The 24,417-nt window shown below is 42.3% G+C and overlaps 6 protein-coding genes across 6 annotated transcripts in view; all 6 read right to left on the bottom strand.

Moving 5' to 3' along the window:
* Positions 1-9: 9 nt before the first annotated feature.
* On the bottom strand, positions 10-1,351 carry LOC134197300 (uncharacterized). The gene has a single exon (XM_062666592.1). It carries the CDS (start codon positions 1,136-1,138, stop codon positions 176-178), a length of 963 nt encoding a protein of 320 aa, XP_062522576.1. The 5' UTR covers positions 1,139-1,351; the 3' UTR covers positions 10-175.
* On the bottom strand, positions 1,294-3,835 carry LOC134197731 (uncharacterized). Its single transcript, XM_062667079.1, has 2 exons — positions 1,399-3,835; positions 1,294-1,349 (listed from the first exon to the last, which is right to left on the bottom strand). The coding sequence occupies exons 1-2, from the start codon at positions 3,653-3,655 to the stop codon at positions 1,294-1,296; spliced, it is 2,313 nt and encodes a 770-aa protein (XP_062523063.1). The 5' UTR covers positions 3,656-3,835.
* A 287-nt stretch (positions 3,836-4,122) lies between these two features.
* LOC134197730 (uncharacterized) lies at positions 4,123-5,330 on the bottom strand (the record flags this gene model as incomplete). The annotated part of the gene is made up of 1 exon (XM_062667077.1): positions 4,123-5,330. A coding segment is annotated over one exon (738 nt), but the record flags the coding sequence as incomplete, so codon positions are not given.
* Positions 5,331-9,017: 3,687 nt separating this feature from the next.
* On the bottom strand, positions 9,018-13,457 carry LOC134197213 (uncharacterized). Its single transcript, XM_062666492.1, has 8 exons — positions 13,346-13,457; positions 12,982-13,283; positions 12,085-12,138; positions 10,054-11,970; positions 9,896-9,989; positions 9,629-9,841; positions 9,484-9,565; positions 9,018-9,410 (listed from the first exon to the last, which is right to left on the bottom strand). The coding sequence occupies exons 5-8, from the start codon at positions 9,974-9,976 to the stop codon at positions 9,145-9,147; spliced, it is 642 nt and encodes a 213-aa protein (XP_062522476.1). The 5' UTR covers positions 9,977-9,989; positions 10,054-11,970; positions 12,085-12,138; positions 12,982-13,283; positions 13,346-13,457; the 3' UTR covers positions 9,018-9,144.
* A 1,878-nt stretch (positions 13,458-15,335) lies between these two features.
* On the bottom strand, positions 15,336-19,017 carry LOC134197729 (uncharacterized). The gene is made up of 5 exons (XM_062667076.1): positions 18,962-19,017; positions 16,386-18,905; positions 15,961-16,321; positions 15,817-15,898; positions 15,336-15,763 (listed from the first exon to the last, which is right to left on the bottom strand). The coding sequence occupies exons 1-5, from the start codon at positions 19,015-19,017 to the stop codon at positions 15,498-15,500; spliced, it is 3,285 nt and encodes a 1,094-aa protein (XP_062523060.1). The 3' UTR covers positions 15,336-15,497.
* A 1,649-nt stretch (positions 19,018-20,666) lies between these two features.
* The window catches only part of LOC134197558 (uncharacterized), a 4,059-nt gene continuing 308 nt past the window's right edge, over positions 20,667-24,417 (bottom strand). The window contains exons 1-5 of the mRNA XM_062666903.1: positions 24,334-24,417; positions 21,716-24,274; positions 21,295-21,655; positions 21,151-21,232; positions 20,667-21,097 (exon numbers count right to left, since the gene is read on the bottom strand). The exon at positions 24,334-24,417 is cut by the window's right edge and continues 308 nt beyond it. Coding sequence (XP_062522887.1) covers positions 20,832-21,097; positions 21,151-21,232; positions 21,295-21,655; positions 21,716-24,274; positions 24,334-24,371 — 3,306 coding nt within the window. The 5' untranslated portion in view covers positions 24,372-24,417 and the 3' untranslated portion in view covers positions 20,667-20,831. The remainder of the gene's footprint in view (positions 21,098-21,150; positions 21,233-21,294; positions 21,656-21,715; positions 24,275-24,333) is intronic.

Genomic DNA, 24,417 nt, shown 5'->3' with positions numbered 1-24,417 from the left:
ACTACTACTACTACTACTACTGAGAAGATATGGTGTATTTGAAACAATAGCAGACTACGTATACACAAACGGCAACCTACAGCGAATGGCAATAAACTATTACTACTACTAAACAATTACTGTCATATACAATAGTACAACTTTTACTACTACTATGTCATGTACAGTAAAGTCACTAAGCTGAGGAGGCCAGGTGCCCCTCAGACGTAGCCAGGAGAATATTGTTTTCCGGCCTGACGTAGCGTTTGCACCTGCTGCCCCTGATGCACATTATGGAAGCTCTTAGGAGTGCGAACCCGAGTCGACATCTTAGCCAGTTGATCACGCTACCGTATGGAGTGTCCTTTTTCTCAGATATCATTGAGGCCAGCTTTTTGGTAAATGACGTTGTAAGCTTGCTCATGCCACCAGTGCAAGAAAGGATAATAGGTGTAAAGGAAGCATTTTCTACTTTTCTCAGTCTTTCTTCATATTTCCTTTTCTTCTCTTGTTCCTGTCTTCTATAACATGATGCAACTTCAAAACATGTGTACGAGGTGGCATTGGGGTTAAACACCCGGACATCAAAATATGTCTTCTCAAATCTTCCTCCCCAAAAACCTCTTGCCGAAATGTCTAATCTTGCATCATCATCTCGACTGCTTGAACGTAAAGAGAACGTCTCTCCACTTAGTGATTGCAACGTGGGCTCCGTTTCCACATCATGACAGACATCAGACAACAGATGAGAAAACATATCTCGGATTTCATTATGGCGTATAGTTGGAAAGCCTCCCGTGGGGCAGGACATAGCATGCTCCACTGACATTTTTCCACCGCAAGGGCAAGATTCACTCATATGAGGGGGGACCCATCCATATCTGAGGCATAGAGCATCTCTGAATGCAGACTTATGTAATGAGAAGCCGTGATCCTCCAATGGCAGCACTGTGAGCCAGTTTGATGCCCCCTTTTCATTTGCTAACTCGAACATTCTTTTATGTTGGTGTGAGAGGTTATCTCGAACATTATCAGCAAGAGTTTTGATTTCTAGCCCTTTGTGCTTGCGAATTTGCTTTTTGAGAGAATCCTGTTGATCTGGGGCATCTCCTAGAGTGATCTCCTGATTCAAAATGAAGTCAACAAGCGGTGCAGTCATCTTTCGAGAGTTTAAGTATTCAGAAGACAATGAAGTTGGATCTGTGATTCCCAGACCACCAAGTCTGGCTGGTAAGGAGAAGAGTTTTCTTTCCAGTTCTCCAGGGGCCGAACGACCAGTTATAGCAGGAATCAGTTGAGATTGTATTGATGATTCTAAAAGCCCAGCAAAAGTTTTGAAATTCTGATTTGTTCTCGCAGTAAAAATCCACCTGCCCAGAAGACCGTGACTTAATGTGGAATGAGCTGCTTGTGGCTGACTTTGGGCAATGGAAGCCAATTTGTCAATCTGACGTGTCCAGTCTAAGATTGCATCACTGAGATAGCCGTTACAGAAGTTTTCAGTTCCCAGTGCAGCTCCTAAATACTTTCGACCTTCAGAGGTGATGTTCACAGCCGTTTTTGAGAACACACGTTTGGCTTCTTCAAGGCAATTCGGTTTGACGATCAACCAGGATTTCTTGGCATTTGGAAAGTATCCAAATTTTTCTCCATGTATGGAGAGTTTCTCCCACCATTGTTTGACTGCTTGTATCTTTCCTCCGGCTGCAGCATCATCGGCATACCAGACTTGGGTGCTGCCTTCTGTTTGTACTTTTTTCAGCAGAGGTACTGTGGCCAAGGCGTACATTGCCATCGCGAGAGGATCTCCCTGTGTGGTTCCCTCACGCGACAACAAGACTTCCCCACCAACGAATAGGGGTGAAGGCTGTTGATATGTGTTGAGCAATACGGTATGAATTGCTGGACAAGTGCTTGAGATGTTCTTTAGAGCCAACTGACGGTTCAAGCTATTAAAGGCATTTGTTGCATCTACAAGTAGTATGGCTTCCGTATTGTCATCTTCAAACAATGACTGCATGGCATGTATTGCAGCCTCACACCCAGCAATCTGTCCTGCACAAAGCTGCAAGGTTCCGGTTGCCGAGAGCACGTCAGACTTGACCACAGAAAGAACCGCCTTTCCAATAATTCTTCTAACTGTCTCACCCACACCAATTGGTCTCACCCCAGGATTTTTGTTCAGAGGTACAAGACGACAAGCCACTAGAGCTGAGATACCGTCAGGATCTACTATCTCTGTTGAAATTCGACGAGCAACAGCAGCTAGAGCATTACAGAGATCTTTGGAGGAAGTGTGAAATCCCGTACACAGGCGTTTCCATTGAGTCGAGTCAAGGCCAGAAGGACCAGCTGCCCCAGAACATCGCATTGCTGTATTCCTGATCAGTTGTCCATCAAGAGAATCAAACAAGACAGGATGGACTGGAGAAGCGTTCTCTTTAGAATTCACAACATAGTCAGGATCGAGGGAAGAAGCATTTGGATGTTTTTCTTTGAGTACATCTCTCACGGTTTTTTGACTTGAATTTGTCAGGTAGTCATCCAGGTGTAAAAGACCATTAGCACCTTCATCAGACAGTAAACGCATAGCAGCATTCACATTTCCTTTCTTCAAATGACCAGCGAAAACGTGAGGAAGATCGTCGATTTTGGTTGCCTTGTTAGAAGACCTACTATAAGTTAGATGTTGTTGGATCGTCTTGGCTTCATACAACAGAGCCTTGATATCACCCGCCTTCCAGGCTTCTAAGCGACGGGTCAGACAAGAGACATGATCAGGACCTCTGGACCGCTTGTGTGGCTTCTGTAGCAGAAGATGGGGCATCACCATAGCAGCAGTCAATGAGACACACTCAAGAGCAGATGCACTTGCATACGCATGAAACAATCTGGCAAGTTCGGAGGCGAACATTTTACCAGTAGAACCGTATGGTACTTGAAATAAATTCCTTCTCCAATGAACAACTTCTTGGTAAGCCTGTTCTATTTGACTCATCACTTCAACACCATTCAGTGAACCCCAACTGAAATTTGGTGATGCCATCACTCTGTAAGGAAGGCGTTCATGTAACTCTAGGGAAGGAGAAGCTGTTTGATTTAAGTCATGAATGTCTTCATCTTCCTGGGTGTTAGATATCATATCGACAATGTGAGCGACTGGTGAACTTGTCTGCTGTTGTAATTTAGGATGGACCCTGGACTGTTCAAGTGTCTGCTTTTGCGATAACTTAGAACAAGGCAGTTGCCTTTGCGACAACGAAGAACAAGGTGGGTGCAGCTGGACGGCATCGGAATAAAGCATTCTTGTTGCAGCAGTAAGGACACTAGATTCTAGACTGGATGAAGAGAGTGCTTTACCTCCTGGAGAACTAGACCGAGCAACAACCGAAGCGTAAGACAGTGGCTTATCATGACCTGAATGCTGATTCACTGGCGAGTCCATGATTGTAGGCGCCTGATGATCATCACTTGACATGCACGGCTTCGTCGGGGATATCTTGCTAGAAGTGGTACCAGCAGTTTTAGGACGTTGTAGTTGATATTTCCCTCTTGCTTCCCAGTTTTGGCAGCGGTTGTGGTTGAGTGGATTGCAATTTCTACAGAATTGGCCCAACTTGGCACAGCGACAGTTCATACAGCGGCCGCTGCTGTTGCATAAGCAGCATTTAGACATCACCGAGAGATCGCTGGACAGTTGAACACTTAGAAGTAGAAGTCACAATTTAAATCTCAGACCAATATGTTAAGGAGTAGACAGTGACGAGGCTGAACAGAACAGGAGACTTTTGAAATTCAAATCTCGGTTGACCGTTGAAAGAGATTTTCTGTCCCCCACACTATAGAATCGTTGTGGATCGTGGTGAAACCAAAAACAGACTAACGAAGTAATCCTCAAACCTAGGAACGAACGTAAACTGAAATGAACTGGCAAAATGTTACCGAATGATGCGCGCCGCCATGACAGGTCTACATCCGGGACTACTTCTACTACTACTACTACTACTACTACTACTACAGAGGCAACAACCTTCTATAAGCGAGTGGCAAGTCTGCATGCAGCCAAGTCAGGAGAGCAGTACAGTAGAATTATGCAATTAATTCGCTGTAGATTGAGTTTTGCCCTACTTCGCTCGAGTATACTGTGTATCCGTGGAACAAGATCCTCTACGTATAGACCTATCAAAGTGGACCTGCTGGGACTCATTGAAAGTGAGGCCCACCTAGATGAGTAGGTGGTGACTATAGCTTGTGATAATAGTTAAGCATACAGTGTAATGACATAAAGTAGTAACTGACTTTTAATTGTTTGTTTTGCTGCGTGCGTATATCTGTCACTTATAGTGTTGTATGTTATTTAGTTTGTTGAAATGTATACTACTACTACTACTACTACTACTACTACTACTGAGAGAACTGGTGTATTTGAACAATCAAACGGCATCTGCTAACACACTACTACTACTACTACTTGAATAAACTACTACTACTACTACTACTACTAATAGTAATAAAATCTCTACTACTTTTTTCAAAATACTACTACTGTATGTAAAAGCTTCCTCTATAGCAACAAGTTTCTAGGTTGTAACAACTTTGAGATAAACAGTCTTCTATAATCTACTTTCTGCTGCTTCCAGCAGAATGTTGAAGTCCCTTGAGGTTCTGTGAAGCTTGGACCTGCATCCTCGCAAACACATCACGCAGGCCCGAAGGAGTGCAAATGACAGTCGACATCTCAGCCAGTTGATAGTTGTGCTGTACTCGGTGTGGTGCTTTTCCGATAAAAGTGAGGCTAGTCTTTTCAAAAAAATAGACGTCAGTTTACTGCATCCTCCAGTGCATGCTAAAATGATTGGCGTGAACGATGAAAGCTCCACGTTATTAATTCGTTCCTCGTATCGCCTTTTCTTCTCTTGTTCCTGCCGTTTATATAATGACGGGATCTGCACTGATTTGTAGGATGAGGCATTAGGGTTGAAGACCCTGACGTCAAAGAAAGTTCGTTGGAAGTGCCCACCCCAAAATCCACTGACAGCAATATCAAGTCTGGCATTTTCGTCAGAGGTAGTACAGCGTTTTTGAAACACCTCGCCGTTGAGAGGTTGCAGAACGGGCTCTCTGTGTACATCGTGGCAAACCTCTGTCAACAAGTTGGTAAATAAATCGCGGACCTCGTTATGGCGGATGCTGGGGTATCCTCCTGTTGGACATGACAGAGAGTGATCTACTGAGAATTTAGATCCACATGGACATATGTCTGGGAGGTTGGACGGGTGCCAACCGTATCTGAGGCACAGGGCATCCCGAAACGCAGATTTGTGCAAAGTGAATCCGTGTTGCTCTAGTGGGATTGCGGTCAGTCAGCAGGAGGCACCCTTCTCACAGGCCAATTCAACTGAACGTTTCAATTCCACAGATAGATCATTGACAGTGATTTCAGAATGAGACTTTTGTGCTAGATGTTTTTGCTGGCGAATGCTAGCTTTCATAGAATTCTGCTTGGTAGGAACGTTATCCAGGTTTGTTTCTTGTTGCACAATTCGGTTGACCAGTGGCGCACAAATTAACTTTGAGTATTCCAGCTCACAAGTCAACGAACGTGGATCTACAATTCCAAGGCCGCCTAGTCGAGGTGGTAATGCAAAAAGCCTTCTCATCTTGTCTCCTGGAGTACTTCTATTGGTTATGGCGGGAATCAGTTTGGATCGTAACGCCTCCTCCAGAGGATTAAGGTACGCTGCAAAGTTTTCATTGGTTCTGAGTGCAAATTTCCAGCGTCCAATCAGACCCCGTGTGAATATCGAGTGAGCAGCTTGTGGTTGAGTTTGGGCAATGCAACTGAGTCGCTCTACTTGTAACTTCCAATTGGTCAACTACTACTACTACTACTACTACTCAGTTTGCGCATCGCACTGCCATCACAGATGATAACGCTAGGGTCGACATTTCTGCTAGAGGAGTGTGGAGGCATGGAGAACGGGCATTTTTTGATGTGAGGGTTTTCTACCCAAACGCTGCTTCCAACCGCAAACACTCTTCACTCAAATCCGCCTATGTGAGTCACGAGAATGAGAAGAAACGCGCTTACGGTGAGAGAATTCGGGAAGTTGAGCATGGGTCTTTCACTCCATTAGTGTTTACGTCATACGGAAGCACAGGCCCAGAGGCAACAACCTTCTATAAGCGAGTGGCAAGTCTGCATGCAGCCAAGTCAGGAGAGCAGTACAGTAGAATTATGCAATTAATTCGCTGTAGATTGAGTTTTGCCCTACTTCGCTCGAGTATACTGTGTATCCGTGGAACAAGATCCTCTACGTATAGACCTATCAAAGTGGACCTGCTGGGACTCATTGAAAGTGAGGCCCACCTAGATGAGTAGGTGGTGACTATAGCTTGTGATAATAGTTAAGCATACAGTGTAATGACATAAAGTAGTAACTGACTTTTAATTGTTTGTTTTGCTGCGTGCGTATATCTGTCACTTATAGTGTTGTATGTTATTTAGTTTGTTGAAATGTATACTACTACTATTACTACTACTACTACTACTACTACTACTATATAAAATTGGCGGTGTTTGTATATATTTAATTATAAGTTTGATAGCCGGCTAGACCGGATTACGCACGAGGCTAAAATTTGGGGTACAGGCGTAATTCGGCATGGGTAAGAACATGGGCAGGGTGGCGTCATCTTCCAGCTTTTTAGTCAGGCCCCTTTTTGGGGGTGCAACGCAGAATGACATAATGCTGTTTGTTGTTCAAGAAGGAAACTGAATGCCCCTGATAGACTCAATTTGAAGGAATTTCCGTTACGTGAACTCAATCTCATGGCGTAGTTTTATTTCTAATAACTAAGAGTGCAATGCTCACTTTCAATATCCATTGTTTGTTCACATGCCATTATTACGTCACAATGCTATAGCTATCTAGCAGTCCCATCAGACTGCGTTATCTGAGCAAGCTATAGCTGATTTGTTTATCTTAAACATCAAACTACATCTAGAGCAACAAGGTAAGAGTTCCGAAAAGAAATATAGTTCAGTGCGTAGGTATAGGTTGGAAACATGCTGACCATATTCTAAAATATCCCAAGAGGACCCGCCGATGCCTCTACTCGCGTGCATCGGATAACATCAAACTACGTCCAGAGCAAAATGACAAGATATTTTTGTGGAGGATATCTGGGTATTTAGAAATATGTCTACCTTTGGTTTTTCCGAGTACGCTCGCCGAATACCTGCCACATTCGATACGCCTGTTTCTCGAAGTGATAACATCCAATGGGACAATTGAAATGGCTCTGAGAAGACTCACTGAAGAGACGTGTGACTGCGTTTGCCAACCTACACGTTTCCTACACTGGGAGTGTGAACATTTCACAAACAGAGAGCAAACAGTGCGCTAAATCATGAATGCCTGCATGTCGATCAAGCTACTGCATGTATCCTATGGCTGAGTAAGAAACTGCATGTGACTTTCAAGTTTCTGTTGCTCAGATATATATCTCTGAACGGAAAAGTCGCTGCAAATTTCTCGGAATATGACACTCGGTTAAGTTTTCATTTGTCTTCAACGGGATATTAACTAATTAGCACATTCCAGTTTATTCGAACAGGCGCCCACACCAGTCATTTGAACTGAATCCACACAGAGAGTGTGTCGATTTCTACCAAAAAATTGCACATGACGTGTCTACACACACTCAAACTGAGTCTTCCGTCATAACACTACAGTACTCTGCCCGTACGAAGGACGGGTCATGTATCTAGTATATATAGAAAGCCCTATTTACACGACGTTAGGAACCCGGGCTGTGTGTTTACAGGACAATTCGGGTCTAGGTGGGCCCCGGGCCAAAGTCGGGCCCCAGTCAAGATATAGCTCTGCCCATCATTGACTAGTGCAGTTATGAACTCATTAGATAAGCAACTCTGTTGCAATGGTTGAGTTGTGGAACAATGACATTCATTCGACTGGACTGCAATATGCTGGAGATACTAATTGTACCTTCGTCAACTACAGTTTGCTCCGATGGCTTTGCCTTCTGCAGTGAGTGATGCTTTCTGACTCAGATGGAATGGACCAAGTAAGCAGATACCACTGAGACGAGATTGATCTTGATTACGTATGTGTAGTATGGCAGCCAGGTACTACTGCTCGAGGGAGTGTCAAAGTGAGTTTGCAAAAAGACTGGCAAATCGTGTGCTTGATTCAATACGTTTGTATTGCACCTCAAGGTTGGAAGCCGAAGCATAGATTGGATCATAATCCGAAGAAGTGATGACTCACTGTGATGGTCTGATACAAGACTGATGGCTGATGTGATTGGCTGTTAACAGTGTTGCACATGTGGGACACGGGAATGTACTCACTATTAAAGGTAACTAGTTGCATACACTATACAGTACAGCAGTGTAAGCGTTGGCTATTGCATATAATTTCTATTTCTATATTGCGCTCTGGTCTTAGACCCAAAAGTATGTCTATCTGACAATAGACTGTGATTATTACTCTGAAAGTAAACATGAAATCTACAACAGTTACTAAGCAACCATCAATGACTCTCCAGCAACTTGCAGTTGAGCAACACACCACCTCACACTCACACAGTGTGAAATGTTGAGAACAGGATTAATGATTCTTTTTTTCAAAGCCAAATGCTACCACAAACACAGTACACAAAACTGTTTCCGTCAGAATGACTAATACCACAGTTCACACTAGAGACTTCAGAACTGTACCAGGTATAGTAAGAAGTGATCTAGAAGGCAAAATCAGTACTAAACAGAGACCTTCATCAAGTACTTTTAGTAAAGTAATGGCAATCTTGAAGAAAACTTGTGTGGTCCAGACCAGTTCTGAAGTTGTTTTAGTGTGAGCGCGGTACTATTAGTTGGGTGGGAGAAGTCAATCATTTGTTGTTGCTTGAGAGGCTATCAGATATAGGCAGGACACACAAAGGCGAGGCCGATTATCTAAGTGTGTAGCCTGACAATGTGACGTGCTGTGAAAGAGTTGGAATGATAAGACATTTCTTGTTTGCTCATTTATGCCATTTTACAAGCCAAACTCTTGCGGTAATGGAACACTTCGATCTACCACATTTCCAACTTGACTACGTGTGTATATAATATCTACTGTCTATCTGTAATCAATCTGTTTACAACTGTATATATCGATCTGCCAACTGACGCAAGTCGGCCTTGTGCAGAGCTTTGACCAAATTAAATCCAAGGGCATCAGAGCGTTCCCTGCTCTTCCATAACATCATGATATCCCTACAGCGGCCACTCAGATTACCACCCCCGTTCTTGTATTCTATCTCACTGATGACACATCCTGATAGTTTCAAACATCGCCCCAGTCGCCACCACTCTCTGTTTATTAACTGATTAGCAATCAGTTCAAGCACATCATCAGAAACGACTACATGAAACAATAGTTTAATAAATTTATATAATTTTAAAGTTTAATTACTTCGGAAATGTGGTTCGATTACCTTCTCCTCCAGCAGAATACAGAGGACCAGCATTCTTGGCTTGCCATATTCTCTGTGCTGCACGTTGCACAAATGGCCGAGTCTTTGGAGAATATAAAATATACAATCAATATCTGCATTATGAGATAGATGGGTTGAATCTGACTTGACTGATCTGTAGCCATCTTTCTACGTTGCTGTGCGTTAATGGCACATCACAAGAATTGCAATACAAAGTTGGACATCTTACAAACTGCTTTACTGCGTCTTCGGTAGAATCAGTTGTGTTGCCTGTCTGTCCACTTGTGGCCAGTGGAAGAATATGTAAACTGTCTTGTTCAATAACAGCTCTCTCCCAACGTTTGGTGAGAAGTAAAGACTGCGACATATTTTCTTTATGAAATAGAGAGCATTAAAGACAAGCAGGACCAACTTCAAATTGAACTGAAAGAAAGAATTTGCTTTCAATCTCCTCGAGCATCTCCCATAGCTTTCGAAGTATGGCCCCTTCCATTAACTAGTGACACCTACACATAACAGAGAACAATATACAATAGTTTGTACATCTTTCCCACTGCAATCTATTCTAACTGTTGGATGGTGAGTTTGAACAGTTCTTCAATATATTCCAGTTTATATGGCACTACAATGTCGTATGTGTGGAAGTAAAAGGCAAAGACACCTCCAGTCCTTGACCAGTGAACTTTGCAATGATGAGCCAACTCTGCTTGCAAACGCGCTTTAGTTAAAAAGTACATAGAAATAGGATTGATGTGGATCAGATACATCATGAAATCTGACATAGATTGACCTGCATTCTCTCTCATGGGCATCTTCATTGTATGGCTCATTCCAAGCATCAGAAGATAGTTTGCATGGCAAACAAGATATAACTGAACAATATCGCTCGGACTGATTAGAAGCTAGTTCATAAATAATGCCATAATATTGAAAAAACTTGACAAGAATATCAATTGGATCTCTAAGGTTTCTCCAAGCATGTTTGAGTAATTCATATGAAGCAATCCCATCCTTCTCCAGTCGATGCCAGCCAGAGAAGTGTAGGCCACGATTCTGAAAAGCTGGAATAGACAACAGTGCAATGAGAGCATCGATCAATGCTTGTGGATCAATAATAACATAATCCTTTAGACTGCTCTCATTTGAATAAGATACAACTCCAGAATCATTGAGATTACCAAGAGCCTCACTAAACTCTTCACCTTTAATATCACATTTCTCTGCTTCATCCTGTAGTTGACTCAATGGAAGTCCTGATGATAAATCCTTATTACGAAGATGAATAATATGATCTAATGCCAGCCAACGAATAGGATTTTGTTTCATTATTTCATGTTTTTTCCGTATTTCTTCAATAATCTGTTTACAAAGTGAGCACACAGCTGGATCATCTGACAATGCACTGTTCTCAATTTGAAACACACAAGGGAGAGCTGAGCATCTCGTTCATTTTGATTAAAACAAATGTATGGATGAAACTTGATAAACTTTGCAAACATTTGCCGAACTACAATCTCTCGTCTAGATGACTTACAGGAGAACTCTCACCAAAATCAACAATCTCTCAGATGAAAGCTGTCACTTCATGACACAACCCTTTGCAATCGTTTACTGCAGAAGTTCTAATACGGTAACGAAGAAATAAAGCATTGAAATTACCCGCGTAGGCGTGTTTAGTACCCGTATGTAGCATACGCGTACCTATTTAGCAAGGAAGACCAATATCTGTACACATTTCAAGGTAAGGATTGTGAGACATATGGTGTCAAGTTGTGATTTATTGACTAAAGCAAACTGGGACCCCAAAGTTATCACGCAAATATCGACTGTGGCAATACAACCTCAGAAGGAGACCCTTCTTAGATTAGCTCATAGATCATGTCTCGCTGAATTTTGGGTGCGTTAGGAGCACTTGGTAAGGTTAAACCTAAAGTAGTTACTTCGAGAGAGTAAGACTTTGTGTACATACGGGGAATCGTCTGAACAACTCGTTGCTGTTTCTCTGCTTCTGTGGCTGTCTGGACCGTAGGTTTCCTGCAGGAAGATGCCAGGCCTTGTATCTTTCTTTCAACAAGTTTTGGTATTTGGTGAGTGTTCTCCTTTAAGATTTGAATTATTACCATGAGTTCCAAAAAAAGATGCTTTCCTGTACGCAACATATTCTCGTAGTAACCGGCAGCGCTGTGTCCACCAGCAACAGCCTCTGGAACAAGACCAAAATGGACGGCAGCTCTTTCACACGCCTGTCTACATCTGCACTATGTGTTTCCATCTGCACTTTTCCTAAACCTGTTTTGTAGTACAGTAGGTTTGGCATAGCCAGATCTTCCGTATGCGCGCGGAGCATGGCAGATTCACCACACTTATGGAAGGTCTGGTTGCATGAGCTAGTATTTGTATGTTGTCGCTGGCTGATACTGCAGCTGATCATTCACTGTTGTGGCCTCTTCCAGATGCAGAGGCATCTCTTAATAGAGTAACACAGAACTGTCATGGTTTCAACGACAGATGTGATACAGCAGTATAGTGTGTATTGACATAGACATGGAAAAAAAGAGTCAATTACCATAATTCATATTCAAAAAATTAGTGTGTGTATACTTTGTACTTGTAGTTGGCATCCCGATATGTCCACACAGTAGAAATGAATATAGCCTACAATGGTACACACAGAGTAAACAAGAGAACATGTGATTGTCATTGTTCAAGTCAGATGACTGCATGTTTGGATATCTCATGACATAAACACACCTGCCAATGCCATGGCTATTTACATATGTACATCTGACATATGTTAAACAGTTTGTAGTATTCATTGCATTTACATACATAAATACCATCCCATACATACATAATCAAGATAGATCTCGTCTCAATTTTCTAAGTCCTACATGTAGACAGCAAACATAAAGCATCTTAAATTGTTCATAGCTAAAGGGCAATTGGTCTAATTCATAATTTATGCGCCTGTTCTTGTGCTTCTGTTCTAGTCCTAGGATTGTATTACAATGGATCAATATCCACAGCACAAACTAGGATAACCTTTCATTCAGGTGTTAGGCTACTCAACACAATCAGTTGGAACAGACAACACTACTGTTTACTCACATATGCCATTACATCGATATTGATACATGATAAACACAACAGACTTAGCTGAAGAGGCTTAAATCACAGCAACAAATCACACCTTTCTAGTCAAGCAGTGCAGTGATAAAGTTGCCAAATTAGGGAGAGAATCTTTAATGCAAATAAAAATAACAACTTTCCTCAACTCATCCAGTTGTAAAATGCATCATGATGTAGAGCTAATGATGTAGAAGTAATTAGACTACACGTTGACTCACTGTATATTTTGCAAACATAAAACTGAGAAAAAACAAGATATCGAAATGTCTTCCCACATCAGAGAGGTTTGTGTGTACTGGCTGTTTTACTGACATTACTTGAACAGCCAAGTACCAAATACACTAGACAGACTATGATAACTAAACCAACCTTAAGCTTGAATTCACTTGCACTCAGCGAAGACAACGTGATGACTAAGACGCGAATGTTCCAATTCGGCATTGCACAGAGAGAACGAAAAACCGCGGTCCGGAAATGGCCAGCCGACTCACGTGAACATGGTGCTGGCGCATGCACGTGTGCTAAACGCGCCATCACGCACGCGCTGACTTCCTGTTGTGCAAATTACTGTGTGTGCGGCACATCGCTTGACTTTCCGTCCAAGACTTAGCCACTTGTTTGTTTGGCAAGTGCACCCTTTTGGTGCCCCTTTCATCCACGTTGTTGCGTGCCTTCATAACAATAGAAACTAGAAACGGCTAATCCATACAGTACGACACTACAATCTACTCACTCTGGTCTAGAACCAGAATAAATGCTGTGTTTGCGGCCACTACGCGTGTCACCGGCTGCTGCACGTACTTTCGCAAACAGCAATTGAGTCTGCGAGTCATGCGCAATCGAGCCCAACATTGGGTCTACGAGGCCCCGGCTGCGCGAGGCATAAAGGGACATTCTGACCAGATGAGTATGTGTACACCCTTTGCAAGGTTATTTGGCCATGGTCTAACAAGAACACTACCGTGTCATATGTAGTATGGACAGAACATGATATCAAATTTATATAAAGTGTACTTTATCATATGATAAAGACTGAGTTTGCCTGAAGTGTTTGCCTAAATTAGAAATTATTATGTCAAATAAGTGTTATCATAGATACAAGGTAAAAAGTTGCATTTACATTTCCATCGGTTACCGACGTTACAGTGAAACCGATAAACACTGCAGTAGAGTGTAGTACAATTGCCTACAATGAATGATACACCACAAAATTGAGTTCAAAAGCAAGTGCTAGTGTCTTGTAGAGCAGGCTGTGAACTGCAGATAGATGCAACCGACACTCTTACGTACGTTTGTCAACCTCTCCTCAGCTCTAGATGGAGTGAGGAGGCTCTTGAGTATATATATATATATATATATATATATATATATATATATATATATATATATATATATATATCAGACTTGCATGTTTAAGAAACACACTGATTGATGCCTATGCAATCATTCAGTTACTACAAGTGTAATATAATTATTGTCACTATTAGAGGTGGATAGTTGGATACACTGTACACTAGTGTATAAAAGTGGGTTTTTTGCCACTGCCATTTAATTTCCATGTTGTGGCACTTTCGTCTTAGACCGAAAAGAATGCAGCATGAACCATAATTAGACATAGCACCCGCACATGCACGCATGCACACATGCACGCACACACACACTCACACACACACACACACACACACACACACACACACACACACACACACACACACACACACACACACACCATAGACATGTCCTAAGCCCACCATACAAATGGATCTGATAGTTAAACATGAATTATTTATTGACCACTTTCCAGTTCCACGTGTACAACAGTACAGTGTAGTTGCTAGCATGCTCAGTAATCTTGCGAGTCTGTGCAACATGCTCTTCAAGATCTTTTTTAATAGTGACCACTTGTTGTCTTGGTAGCTGTCCAGCCAGTTTGCTAGCTAAGCAATAAAGTCTCACAGTTTCGCTACCAAGAATTACTGTCTTCAAGATCCACTATCCTAACACCCAAATAAGCCCCCATGACAAAAGACACCTCTATGAAGCTTTGAAGCCTTGCACTTCAATGGAATGGTAACTAATTTGGCCCAAGCAACTTCAAGTGCAGTGAATCTAGTGTTTACAAGTCATTTCTAGACAATCTATGGTTACTACCAAAACACAGATGTCACCTTACTACTTTGATGACTGCAAACCGGTCAATCGCGAGTGCTTGCAAATCTAAAGCCACACCCACGCATTAAGCAGATAGTGTACATACAAACACATGTTTATTCTGAAGTAGCAGCGTATAGCCTCGTCCCCAGACTCACATGAGCTTGGCAGTGTCTGGTTCTCGTATTACACTCTCAACATCTCAGGAAACGGACACTGCCAAGCTCACATTGGGAAGAGGCTAGTAGTGTACACATAAATGTAAAACTGTCATTAACCATGCAAGTGGAAAGCAACAACCACTGACTCTCCATTGACTCGTAGCACAACTACACACACCTTCACACCAACACTCTGACTGCAAATAGTGTCACTCATTCAGAACACAACTGGTGATCCTTTCTTGCAAGCACAAACTACACAGTACAAGACTACTAATTTGGGTGAGGAAACTACATCACTGTTGGTGCCGAAGCATCTTGAAAGTCACTCCCTTATAAACAGCACACACAAAGGCAAGACCCGATTATCTGAGTGATTAGCCTAAAGATGTCAAGCACTATAATCAAAAGACATCTTTTGTTTAAGCCAAACTCTTCCAAACAATTGTAACCTTCAGTGTTCCATTATTAATCAAACACTTCAATACACCAAGCACGAAGCGTAGACATCATGCCACATTTCATGACTCTACAACTTGTGTGTTTCTACCGTCTATCTATAGTCTATCTGTTTTACAACTGTATGTATTGTTCTGCCAACTGACGCAAGTCGGCCTTGTGCAGAGCTTCAGCCATAATAAAGCCAAGAGCATCAGAACGTCGCTTGCTCTTCCATAACATCATTATGTCCCTGCAGCAGCCCCTCAAATTACTACTCCGATTTTTACATTCTACCTCGTTGATGTCACTTTCTGATAGATGTAAGCATCTCGCCAGGCGGCGCCACTCTCTGCTCATTAGTTGACCAGCAATCAGTTCAAGCACATCATCAGAAACCACTAAACAAATAATTTATATATGTAATTACTGCAGTTTAATAAAGATTGATTACCTTCTCCTCCACCAGAATACAAAGGACCAGCATTCTTGGCTTGCCAAATTCTGTATGCTGCACGTTGCACAAATGGTCGTGTCTGTGAAGAATACAAAATACAATCAAATATCTGCATAGTGAGATAGATGGGTTGAATCTGACTTGACTTATTTGTAGCCATCTTTCTACATTACTGTGTGTTAATGGCACCTCACGACTATTGCAATACAGAGATGGACATCTTTCAAACTGCTTTACAGCATCTTCAGTAGAATCAGTTGTGTTCATTGTCTGTCCACTTGTGGCCAGTGGAAGAACATGTTTGCTGCTTCGTTCAAGAGCAGCTCTCCCCCACTGTCCGACAAGAAGTAGAGACTGTGACATAATTCCTTTATGAGAAAGAGAGCAGTAAGGACAAGCAGGACCAACGTCAAATTGAGTTGAAGGAAAGAACTTGATTCTGATCTCCTCTAACATCTCCAATAGCTTTCGAAGTATGGCCCCTTCAATTAAATAGGGACACCTACACATAATAGAGAACAATACACAATAGTTTGTACATCTTTCCCACTGCAATCTATTCTAACTTTTGGATGGTGAGTTTGAACATTCCTTCGATATATTCCAGTTTATATGGCACTACAATGTGGTATGTGTGGAAGTAAAAGGCAAAGACACCTCCAGTCCTTGACCAGTGAACTTTGAAATGACGAGTCGACTCTGCTTGCAAACGTGCTTTAGTTAAAAGTACATAGAAAAAGGATTGATGTGGATCAGATACATCATGAAATCTGACGTAGATTGACCTGCATTCTCTCTCATGGGCATCTTCATTGTACGGCTCAGTCCAAGCATCAGAAGGTAGTTTGCATGGCAAACAAGATATAACTGCAAAACATCGCTCTGACTGATTAGAAGTGATGTCATAAATAATGCCATAATATTGAAGAAATTTGATAAGAATATCAATTGGATCACCAAGGTTTCTCCAAGCATGTTTGAGTAATTCATATGAAGCAATCCCATCCTTCTCCAGTCGATGCCAGCCAGAGAAGTGTAGGCCACGATTCTGAAAAGCTGGAATAGACAACAGTGCAACAAGAGCATCGATCAATGCTTGTGGATCAATAATAACACAATCCTTTAGACTGCTCTCATTTGAATAAAATACAACTCCAGAATCATTGAGATTATCGAGAGCCTCACTAAACTCTTCACCTTTAATATCACATTTCTCTGCTTCATCCTGTAGTTGACTCAATGGAACTACTGATGATAAATCCTTATTACGAAGGTAAATAATGTGATCTTCTAATGCCAGCCAACGAATAGGATTTTGTTGCATTCTTTCATGTTTTTGCCGTATTTCTTCAATAATCTGTTTACGAAGTGAGCACACAGCTGGATCATCTGACAATGCACTGTTCTCAATTTGAAACACAAGGGACAGCTGAGCATCTCGTTCATCTTGATTAAAACAAATGTATTGATGAAAGTTGATAAATTTTGAAAACATTCGCCGAACTACTCTCTGTCGTTTAGAGGAATTAAGCTTTGAATCATCACGATGAGTTCCAACAAAGAAGATGCGTGCATTGTCATTCTTTCCAATGGCCAACACTGAGCTAATCCAAAAATGCAGTTTCTCCATACGTCTTTCAAAATCGACGCAAGCTCTTCGAAAATCAAATACAAGAATATAAATGCCTTGAGCTGATAGAAAAATATGATGCATAGCATAGTATGCTCGCTGACCGGCAAAGTCAATCATTTTCAGTAATGGAGTGTGGAGATCATCAACTTCACTAGCAGTCATGTGATCAACAATTGACTCAACTGGCACATTCGCATTCGGTAAACTTGCAATAGGCTTGTTCCTCAACCAATGTCCAAGAGTCAGAACACTATATACTATCTGGTCAGCGATGTGAGTCACAAGTTGTTGAAAAGAACCCGGAAATTCAAATAGTACTGGACAGGTTGGACAACTCATAACCATAACATACCTTGCAATATGAACTATCAAAACACCCAAAGCAATCCCAACAAGAAGAGACGCCACACAAGTTTTCATATACCATGGCTTCTCTCCTGTGCCCATCAGCTTAGCAAAACACATGGTCAAGTATCGTCCTTGAACAAGACAATACCTTAGGCCATTGCCAAACAGAAATCCACCAACTAACATAAGACAAATATTTGACATTGCTGGACAATATGTTGACATGGTGACACACCCACCAGTAATCAGAGGAAGAATTACAAGCAGAAAGACATCAAATTTAATGCTCCCTGTTGGGACCAACGCAGCTAAAGCGACACCACCAATTCCACCTACCATGTAAACTGAAACAGTGTCGAAATAGTTCAAGCCTTTACTCTCAAAGCAACCAGCCTGAACTAGACATCCGGGTGACAGCCCAAACACACAACAAGTCAAGCAAATCCCGAGTGCAAAATTGGCTCCTAGGACAGTCCCAGTGAGACAACCCATCATCTCAACAGCAAACAGCACAGCCACAATCCATACCATGTCAAATGAAGAGTCACCTAGTGCTAGAACTCCTATCTCAGCATACAGCACACTAAACCAGAGGCCAACTCCAAGAGCTAGTGCCATTCCCCACCCAACAAAAGGCATTGCCAGCAGCAATATGGTAGTAACTACAAATGGTTGTGTTGGCATCAAACAACAAACAGCCACTCCAACAGTCAACAAACCAAGTAACACAACAAGAAGCGCCGAGAATTCTCTTGCAGTGACCGTAGCCAGCAGCTCAACGACCCGACGGACGACCACGCGATTGAAAATAGACTGCGACTCAGTAAGCTCCTTCCAATCGTCGTTCGCTTCATGAGCTTTAACGTCGCACAGCACTGCCCCCGTCGTTCTCGGTTCATTGTGACGAAATTTCTGTTTCGTCAGATTGCGGTAGAGACTTGTTTTGCCGACGCGTTCGTGGCCCAGCAAATAGACTCTCACGTGACATGGTCGACGCTTTCCTGTACGCAAAGTATTCTCGTAGTAAGCGGCAGCGCTGTGTCCGCCAGCAGCAACGGTCTCTGGAACGAGACCAAAACGGACGGCAGCTCTTTCACACGCCTGTCTATACATGCAACAGACAGTCACAGCTCAAAAACCTTCTAAAGTACTAACCGATACCTCAAAAAAGAAAGAAGATGCAACAGGTGGACTAGAACAGTCCACCGTTTACGCATGTCTGCCAAATTGACAAGCTTTGGTTCTCTGGGCGCTGGGTTACGAGGTTAGCGGCCGATATTACGGAAACTGATAGGTGCGCGTTGATGTCCTATCGGCTGCATTGTAGCTACTAATATTTAGTACGTATCTAGGATAGCTCTGGTTTCAGTATGATGAAATGAAGCCCTGTCCGCACTAGACCAGAATGGATCGCGAGGGATAGCGAGAGTCCACACTGCACTTTGAAAACGATACCTCCTCCTCATTTTCGATATCACCTGACTGATGACCGATGTGTACGTGTGGCTTCTTTGCTTGTGGAAAGCGCTGAAGCAGGTGAGCGAGAACAAAGACAAGTGAGGAGTGTTAAATGTTCCAACTACACGCGTAGCGTACGTGAAGGTAACGCCCACTATTTCCAATTGGATTCAACCACTTCGCGATGTCACATTGTGGCTTGAATTTATTGCGATCCAGTTGTCAGTGTGGACAGGTGTTTAGAGTTGAAAGTTGTCAGCGTAAGGCTATGACGTCAGCCTAGTCATGTGATGCACGAGAGAGGAGCGAGATTAGCCTCTAGTGGCTCTGAGCCTCTGGAGCCAAGCCCTCATTCCTCCGCGTGACATCACGTGGTGTTGGCCTCCTTGCACGTGAGAGGAGGTGCTAAGTCCACCATACAAATAGATCTGACAGTTAATTAAACATGAATAATTATTTATTGACCACTTTCCAGTTTCATGTGTACTAGCTACAGTACAGTGTAGTTGCTAGCATGCTCAGTAATCTTCCGAGTCTGTGCAACATGCTCTTCAAGATCTTTTTTTAATAGTGACCACACGTTGTCTTGTAGCTGTCCAGCCATTTTGCTAGCTAAGCAATAAAGTCTCACAGTTTCGCTACCAAGAATTACTGTCTTCAAGATCGACTATCCTAACAACCAAATAACCCCCCCCCTCCCCCCCCGTGACAAAAAGACACCTCTATGAAGCTTTGAAGCCGTGCACTTCAATGGAATGGTAACTAATTTGGCCCAAGCAACTTCAAGTGCAGTGAATCTAGTGTTTACAAGTCATTTCTAGACAATCTATGGTTACTACCAAAACACAGATGTCACCTTACTACTTTGACGACTGCAAACCGGTCAATCGCGAGTGCTTGCAATTCTAAAGCCACACCCACGCATTAAGCAGATGGTGTACATACAAACACATGTATATTCTGAAGTAGCAGTGTACAGCCTCGTCCCCAGACTCACATGAGCTTGGCAGTGTCTGGTTCTCGTATTACACTTCCAACATCTCAGGAACCTGACACTGCCAAGCTCACATTGGGAAGAGGCTAGTAGTGTACACATAAATGTAAAACTGTCATTAGCCATGAAAGTGGAAATCAACTATCACTGACTCTCCATTGACTCGTAGCACAACTACACACACCTTCTCACCAACACTCTGACTGCAAATAGTGTCACTCATTCAGAACACAACTGGTGATCCTTTCTTGCAAGCACAAACTCCAAAGTACAAGACCACTAATTTGGGTGAGGAAACTACATCACTGTTGGTGCCGAAGCATCTTGAAAGTCACTCCCTTATAAACAGCACACACAAAGGCAAGACCCGATTATCTGAGTGATTAGCCTAAAGATGTCAAGCACTATAATCAAAAGACATCTTTTGTTTAAGCCAAACTCTTCCAAACAATTGTAACCTTCAGTGTTCCATTATTAATCAAACACTTCAATACACCAAGCACGAAGCGTAGACATCATGCCACATTTCATGACTCTACAACTTGTGTGTTTCTACCGTCTATCCATAGTCTATCTGTTTTACAACTGTATGTATTGTTCTGCCAACTGACGCAAGTCGGCCTTGTGCAGAGCTTCAGCCATAATAAAGCCGAGAGCATCAGAGCGTCGCTTGCTCTTCCATAACATCATTATGTCCCTGCAGCAGCCCCTCAAATTACTACTCCGATTTTTACATTCTACCTCGTTGATGTCACTTTCTGATAGCTGTAAGCATCTCGCCAGGCGGCGCCACTCTCTGTTCATTAGTTGATCAGCAATCAGTTCAAGCACGTCATCAGAAACCACTAAACAAAATAATTTATATATGTAATTACTGCAGTTTAATTAAGATGATTACCTTCTCCTCCACCAGAATACAAAGGACCAGCATTCTTGGCTTGCCAAATTCTGTATGCTGCACGTTGCACAAATGGTCGTGTCTGTGAAGAATACAAAATACAATCAAATATCTGTATAGTGAGATAGATGGGTTGAATCTGACTTGACTTATTTGTAGCCATCTTTCTACATTACTGTGAGTTAATGCCACCTCACGAGTATTACAATACAGAGCTGGACATCTTTCAAACTGCTTTACAGCATCTTCAGTAGAATCAGTTGTGTCCATTGTCTGTCCACTTGTGGCCAGTGGAAGAACATGTTTGCTGCCTCGTTCAAGAGCAGCTCTCCCCCACTGTTCGACAAGAAGTAGAGACTGTGACATACTTCCTTTATGAGAAAGAGAGCAGTAAGGACAAGCAGGACCAACGTCAAATTGAGCTGAAAGAAAGAACTTGATTCTGATCTCCTCTAACATCTCCCATAGCCTTTGTAGTACAGCTCCTTCAATTAAATAGCGACACCTACACACAAGACACAACTTGTATGAACTGCAAGTCTACACCACTACACTATATTCTAACCTTTGAATGGTTAGTTTGAACATTCCCTGCTTATATTTCAGTTTGTAAGGCACAACAATGTTGTACGTGTGGAAATGAAAAGCAAAGACACCTTCTTTCCTTGACCAGTGAACTTTGAAATGATGAGGTGCCTTCAAAGCCAACTCTGCTTGCAAACGTGCTTTGGTTAAAAGTACATAGAAAAAGGCTTGATGTGGGTCCGCTGTATTATGAAATCTGACATAGATTGACCTTCGTTTTCTCTCGTGAGCATCTTCATTATTCAGCTCAGTCCAAGCATCAGTAGGTAGTTTGCACGGCAAACAAGATATAACTGCAAAACTTCGCTCTGACTGATTAGAAGTGATGTCATAAATAATGCCATAATACTCAAGAAACTTGATGAGAACATCAATAGGATCTCTAAGGTTTCTCCAAGCATGTTTGAGTAATTCATATGAAGCAATCCCATCATTCTCCAGTTGATGCCAGCCAGAGAAGTGTACGCCACGATTCTGAAAAGCTGGAATAGACAACAGTGCAATGAGAGCATCGATCAATGCTTGTGGATCAATAATAACATAATCCTTTAGACTGCTCTCATTTGAATAAAATACAACTCCAGAATCATTGAGATAACCAAGAGCCTGACTAAACTCTTCACCTTTAATATCACATTTCTCTGCTTCATCCTGTAGTTGACTCAATGGAACTACTGATGATAAATCCTTATTACGAAGGTAAATAATGTGATCTTCTAATGCCAGCCAACGAATAGGATTTTGTTGCATTCTTCCATGTTTTTGCCGTATTTCTTCAATAATCTGTTTACGAAGTGAGCACACAGCTGGATCATCTGACAATGCACTGTTCTCAATTTGAAACACAAGGGACAGCTGAGCATCTCGTTCATTTTGATTAAAACAAATGTATGGATGAAACTTGATAAACTTTGCAAACATTTGCTGAACTACAATCTCTCGTTTATGGAAATTGAGATTTGAATCATCACGATGAGTTCCAACAAAGAAGATGCGTGCATTGTCATTCTTTCCAATGGCCAACACTGAGCTAATCCAAAAATGCAGTTTCTCCATATGTCTTTCAAAATCACTCAAAGCTCTTCGAAAATCAAACACAAGAATAAAAATGCCTTGAGCTGATAGAAAAATATGATGCATAGCATAGTATGCACGCTGACCGGCAAAGTCAATCATTTTCAGTAATGGAGTGCGAAGATTGTCCACTTCACTAGCAGTCATGTGATCAACTATTGACTCAACTGGCACAGTAGTATCTGGTCGACTTGCAATAGGTTCGTTCCTTAACCAATGTCCAAGAGACACAGCAACAAACATTATTGGCTCAACCATATGATTTACAAGTTCTTGAAAATATTCTGGAAATTTCAATGATATTTGACCAGTTGGACAAGTAACCACAATAACATAGCTCGCTGTGTGAACTATGAAAATACCCAAAATCATCCCCACAAAAAGGGCTGCCACACGAGTCTTCATATACCTTGACTTCTTCCACGTGCCCATCAGCTTTGCAAAAAGCATGGAGAAGTATCGTCCAGGAGCAAGACTATTCCTAAGGCCATTGCCATATAGCAGTCCACCAACTAACAGAAAACAAACACGTGGCAGTGCTGGATAATACGTTGATATAATCATGTTGCTAAAGACGATGATGCACCCTGCAGTAATAAATGGAAGAATCATAAGTTGAACTAAGCATTTTGTAATGGTGAATGCTGGCAACAACACAGCAATAGCTACACCACTAACTCCACCTGCAAACTGAATGGTAACGGTGCTGAAATACTCCAGGCCTTTACTCTCAAAGCAACCTGCCTCAACTAGACATCCAGGTGACAACCCAAACACACAACAAGTCAACAAAATCCCCAGTGCAAAGTTGGCTCCTAGCACAACTCCAGTGATGCAACCCATCACCTCAATAGCAAACAGGCCAACCACAAGAGGTTCATACCATACAATGTCAAACGAATAATCAGCTAACGCTATAACAAATATCTCAGTCCACAGTATACTGAACCAGATGCCAGCTCCAAGGGCTAACGCCATTCCCCATCCAACAAGAAGCGTCGCCAAGAGGAATACCGATATAACTAGGAGCACTCGTGTTGGCATCAAACAACAAATAGCCGCTCCAACAGTCAAAAGAGCAAGCAGGACGACCAGAAGCGCGGCGACGTCACTTGCAGAAAACGTACCCAGCTGCTCGACTACTTGACGAACCACCACGCGTTTGAAATTTGATGGCAATTCATTGAGCACCTTCCAGTTGTCCCTGACCACGTGCGCTTTGACGTCACACATCGCTGCGCCCGCCGTTTTCTGTTCATTGCGACGGAACTCCTGTCCAGTCAGATTGCGGTAGAGGCTTGTTTTACCGACTCGTTCGTGGCCCAGGATGTAGACTCTCACGTGACATGGCCGACTCTCTCCTCTACGAACCGTATTCTCATAGTACGTGGCAGCACCGTGGCCTCCAGCGACGACGGCATTCGGAACCAGACCAAAGTGGGCGGCGGCTCTCTCACACGCCTGTCTACAGTCAAAAACCAAACCTGTAAAGTTAAATATCCTACGCTAGATAGATCCTAGTACCTTAGAAAAGAAAGCTGATGCAATACGTACAATAACATGTGCCTGTTGATGTCATCATACAACCGAATGAAAAAAACGGAAAAC

This window comes from Corticium candelabrum, chromosome 22 (genome assembly GCF_963422355.1).
Source record: "Corticium candelabrum chromosome 22, ooCorCand1.1, whole genome shotgun sequence".
Lineage (NCBI taxonomy): Eukaryota > Metazoa > Porifera > Homoscleromorpha > Homosclerophorida > Plakinidae > Corticium > Corticium candelabrum.
This window is presented reverse-complemented; position numbering and strand designations above follow the sequence as displayed.

What these genes read in the sequence shown, in the direction of transcription:
- LOC134197213 (XM_062666492.1), bottom strand. Translation starts at nt 9,976, where the DNA reads ATGGAAGGGGCCATACTTCGAAAGCTATGGGAGATGCTCGAGGAGATT. An exon ending in GATGGCTACAGATCAGTCAA is followed by an intron (nt 9,566 to 9,628) that starts GTCAGATTCAAC and finishes TATTCTCCAAAG; the next exon opens with ACTCGGCCATTTGTGCAACG. An exon ending in GTATTCTGCTGGAGGAGAAG is followed by an intron (nt 9,411 to 9,483) that starts GTAATCGAACCA and finishes TGTTTCATGTAG; the next exon opens with TCGTTTCTGATGATGTGCTT.
- LOC134197731 (XM_062667079.1), bottom strand. Translation starts at nt 3,655, where the DNA reads ATGTCTAAATGCTGCTTATGCAACAGCAGCGGCCGCTGTATGAACTGT. An exon ending in ATTGGCTTCCATTGCCCAAA is followed by an intron (nt 1,350 to 1,398) that starts GTCAGCCACAAG and finishes TCTTCTGGGCAG; the next exon opens with GTGGATTTTTACTGCGAGAA.
- LOC134197300 (XM_062666592.1), bottom strand. Translation starts at nt 1,138, where the DNA reads ATGACTGCACCGCTTGTTGACTTCATTTTGAATCAGGAGATCACTCTA.
- LOC134197729 (XM_062667076.1), bottom strand. Translation starts at nt 19,017, where the DNA reads ATGCGTAAACGGTGGACTGTTCTAGTCCACCTGTTGCATCTTCTTTCT. An exon ending in GATGGCTACAAATAAGTCAA is followed by an intron (nt 15,899 to 15,960) that starts GTCAGATTCAAC and finishes TATTCTTCACAG; the next exon opens with ACACGACCATTTGTGCAACG. An exon ending in GTATTCTGGTGGAGGAGAAG is followed by an intron (nt 15,764 to 15,816) that starts GTAATCAATCTT and finishes TTATTTGTTTAG; the next exon opens with TGGTTTCTGATGATGTGCTT.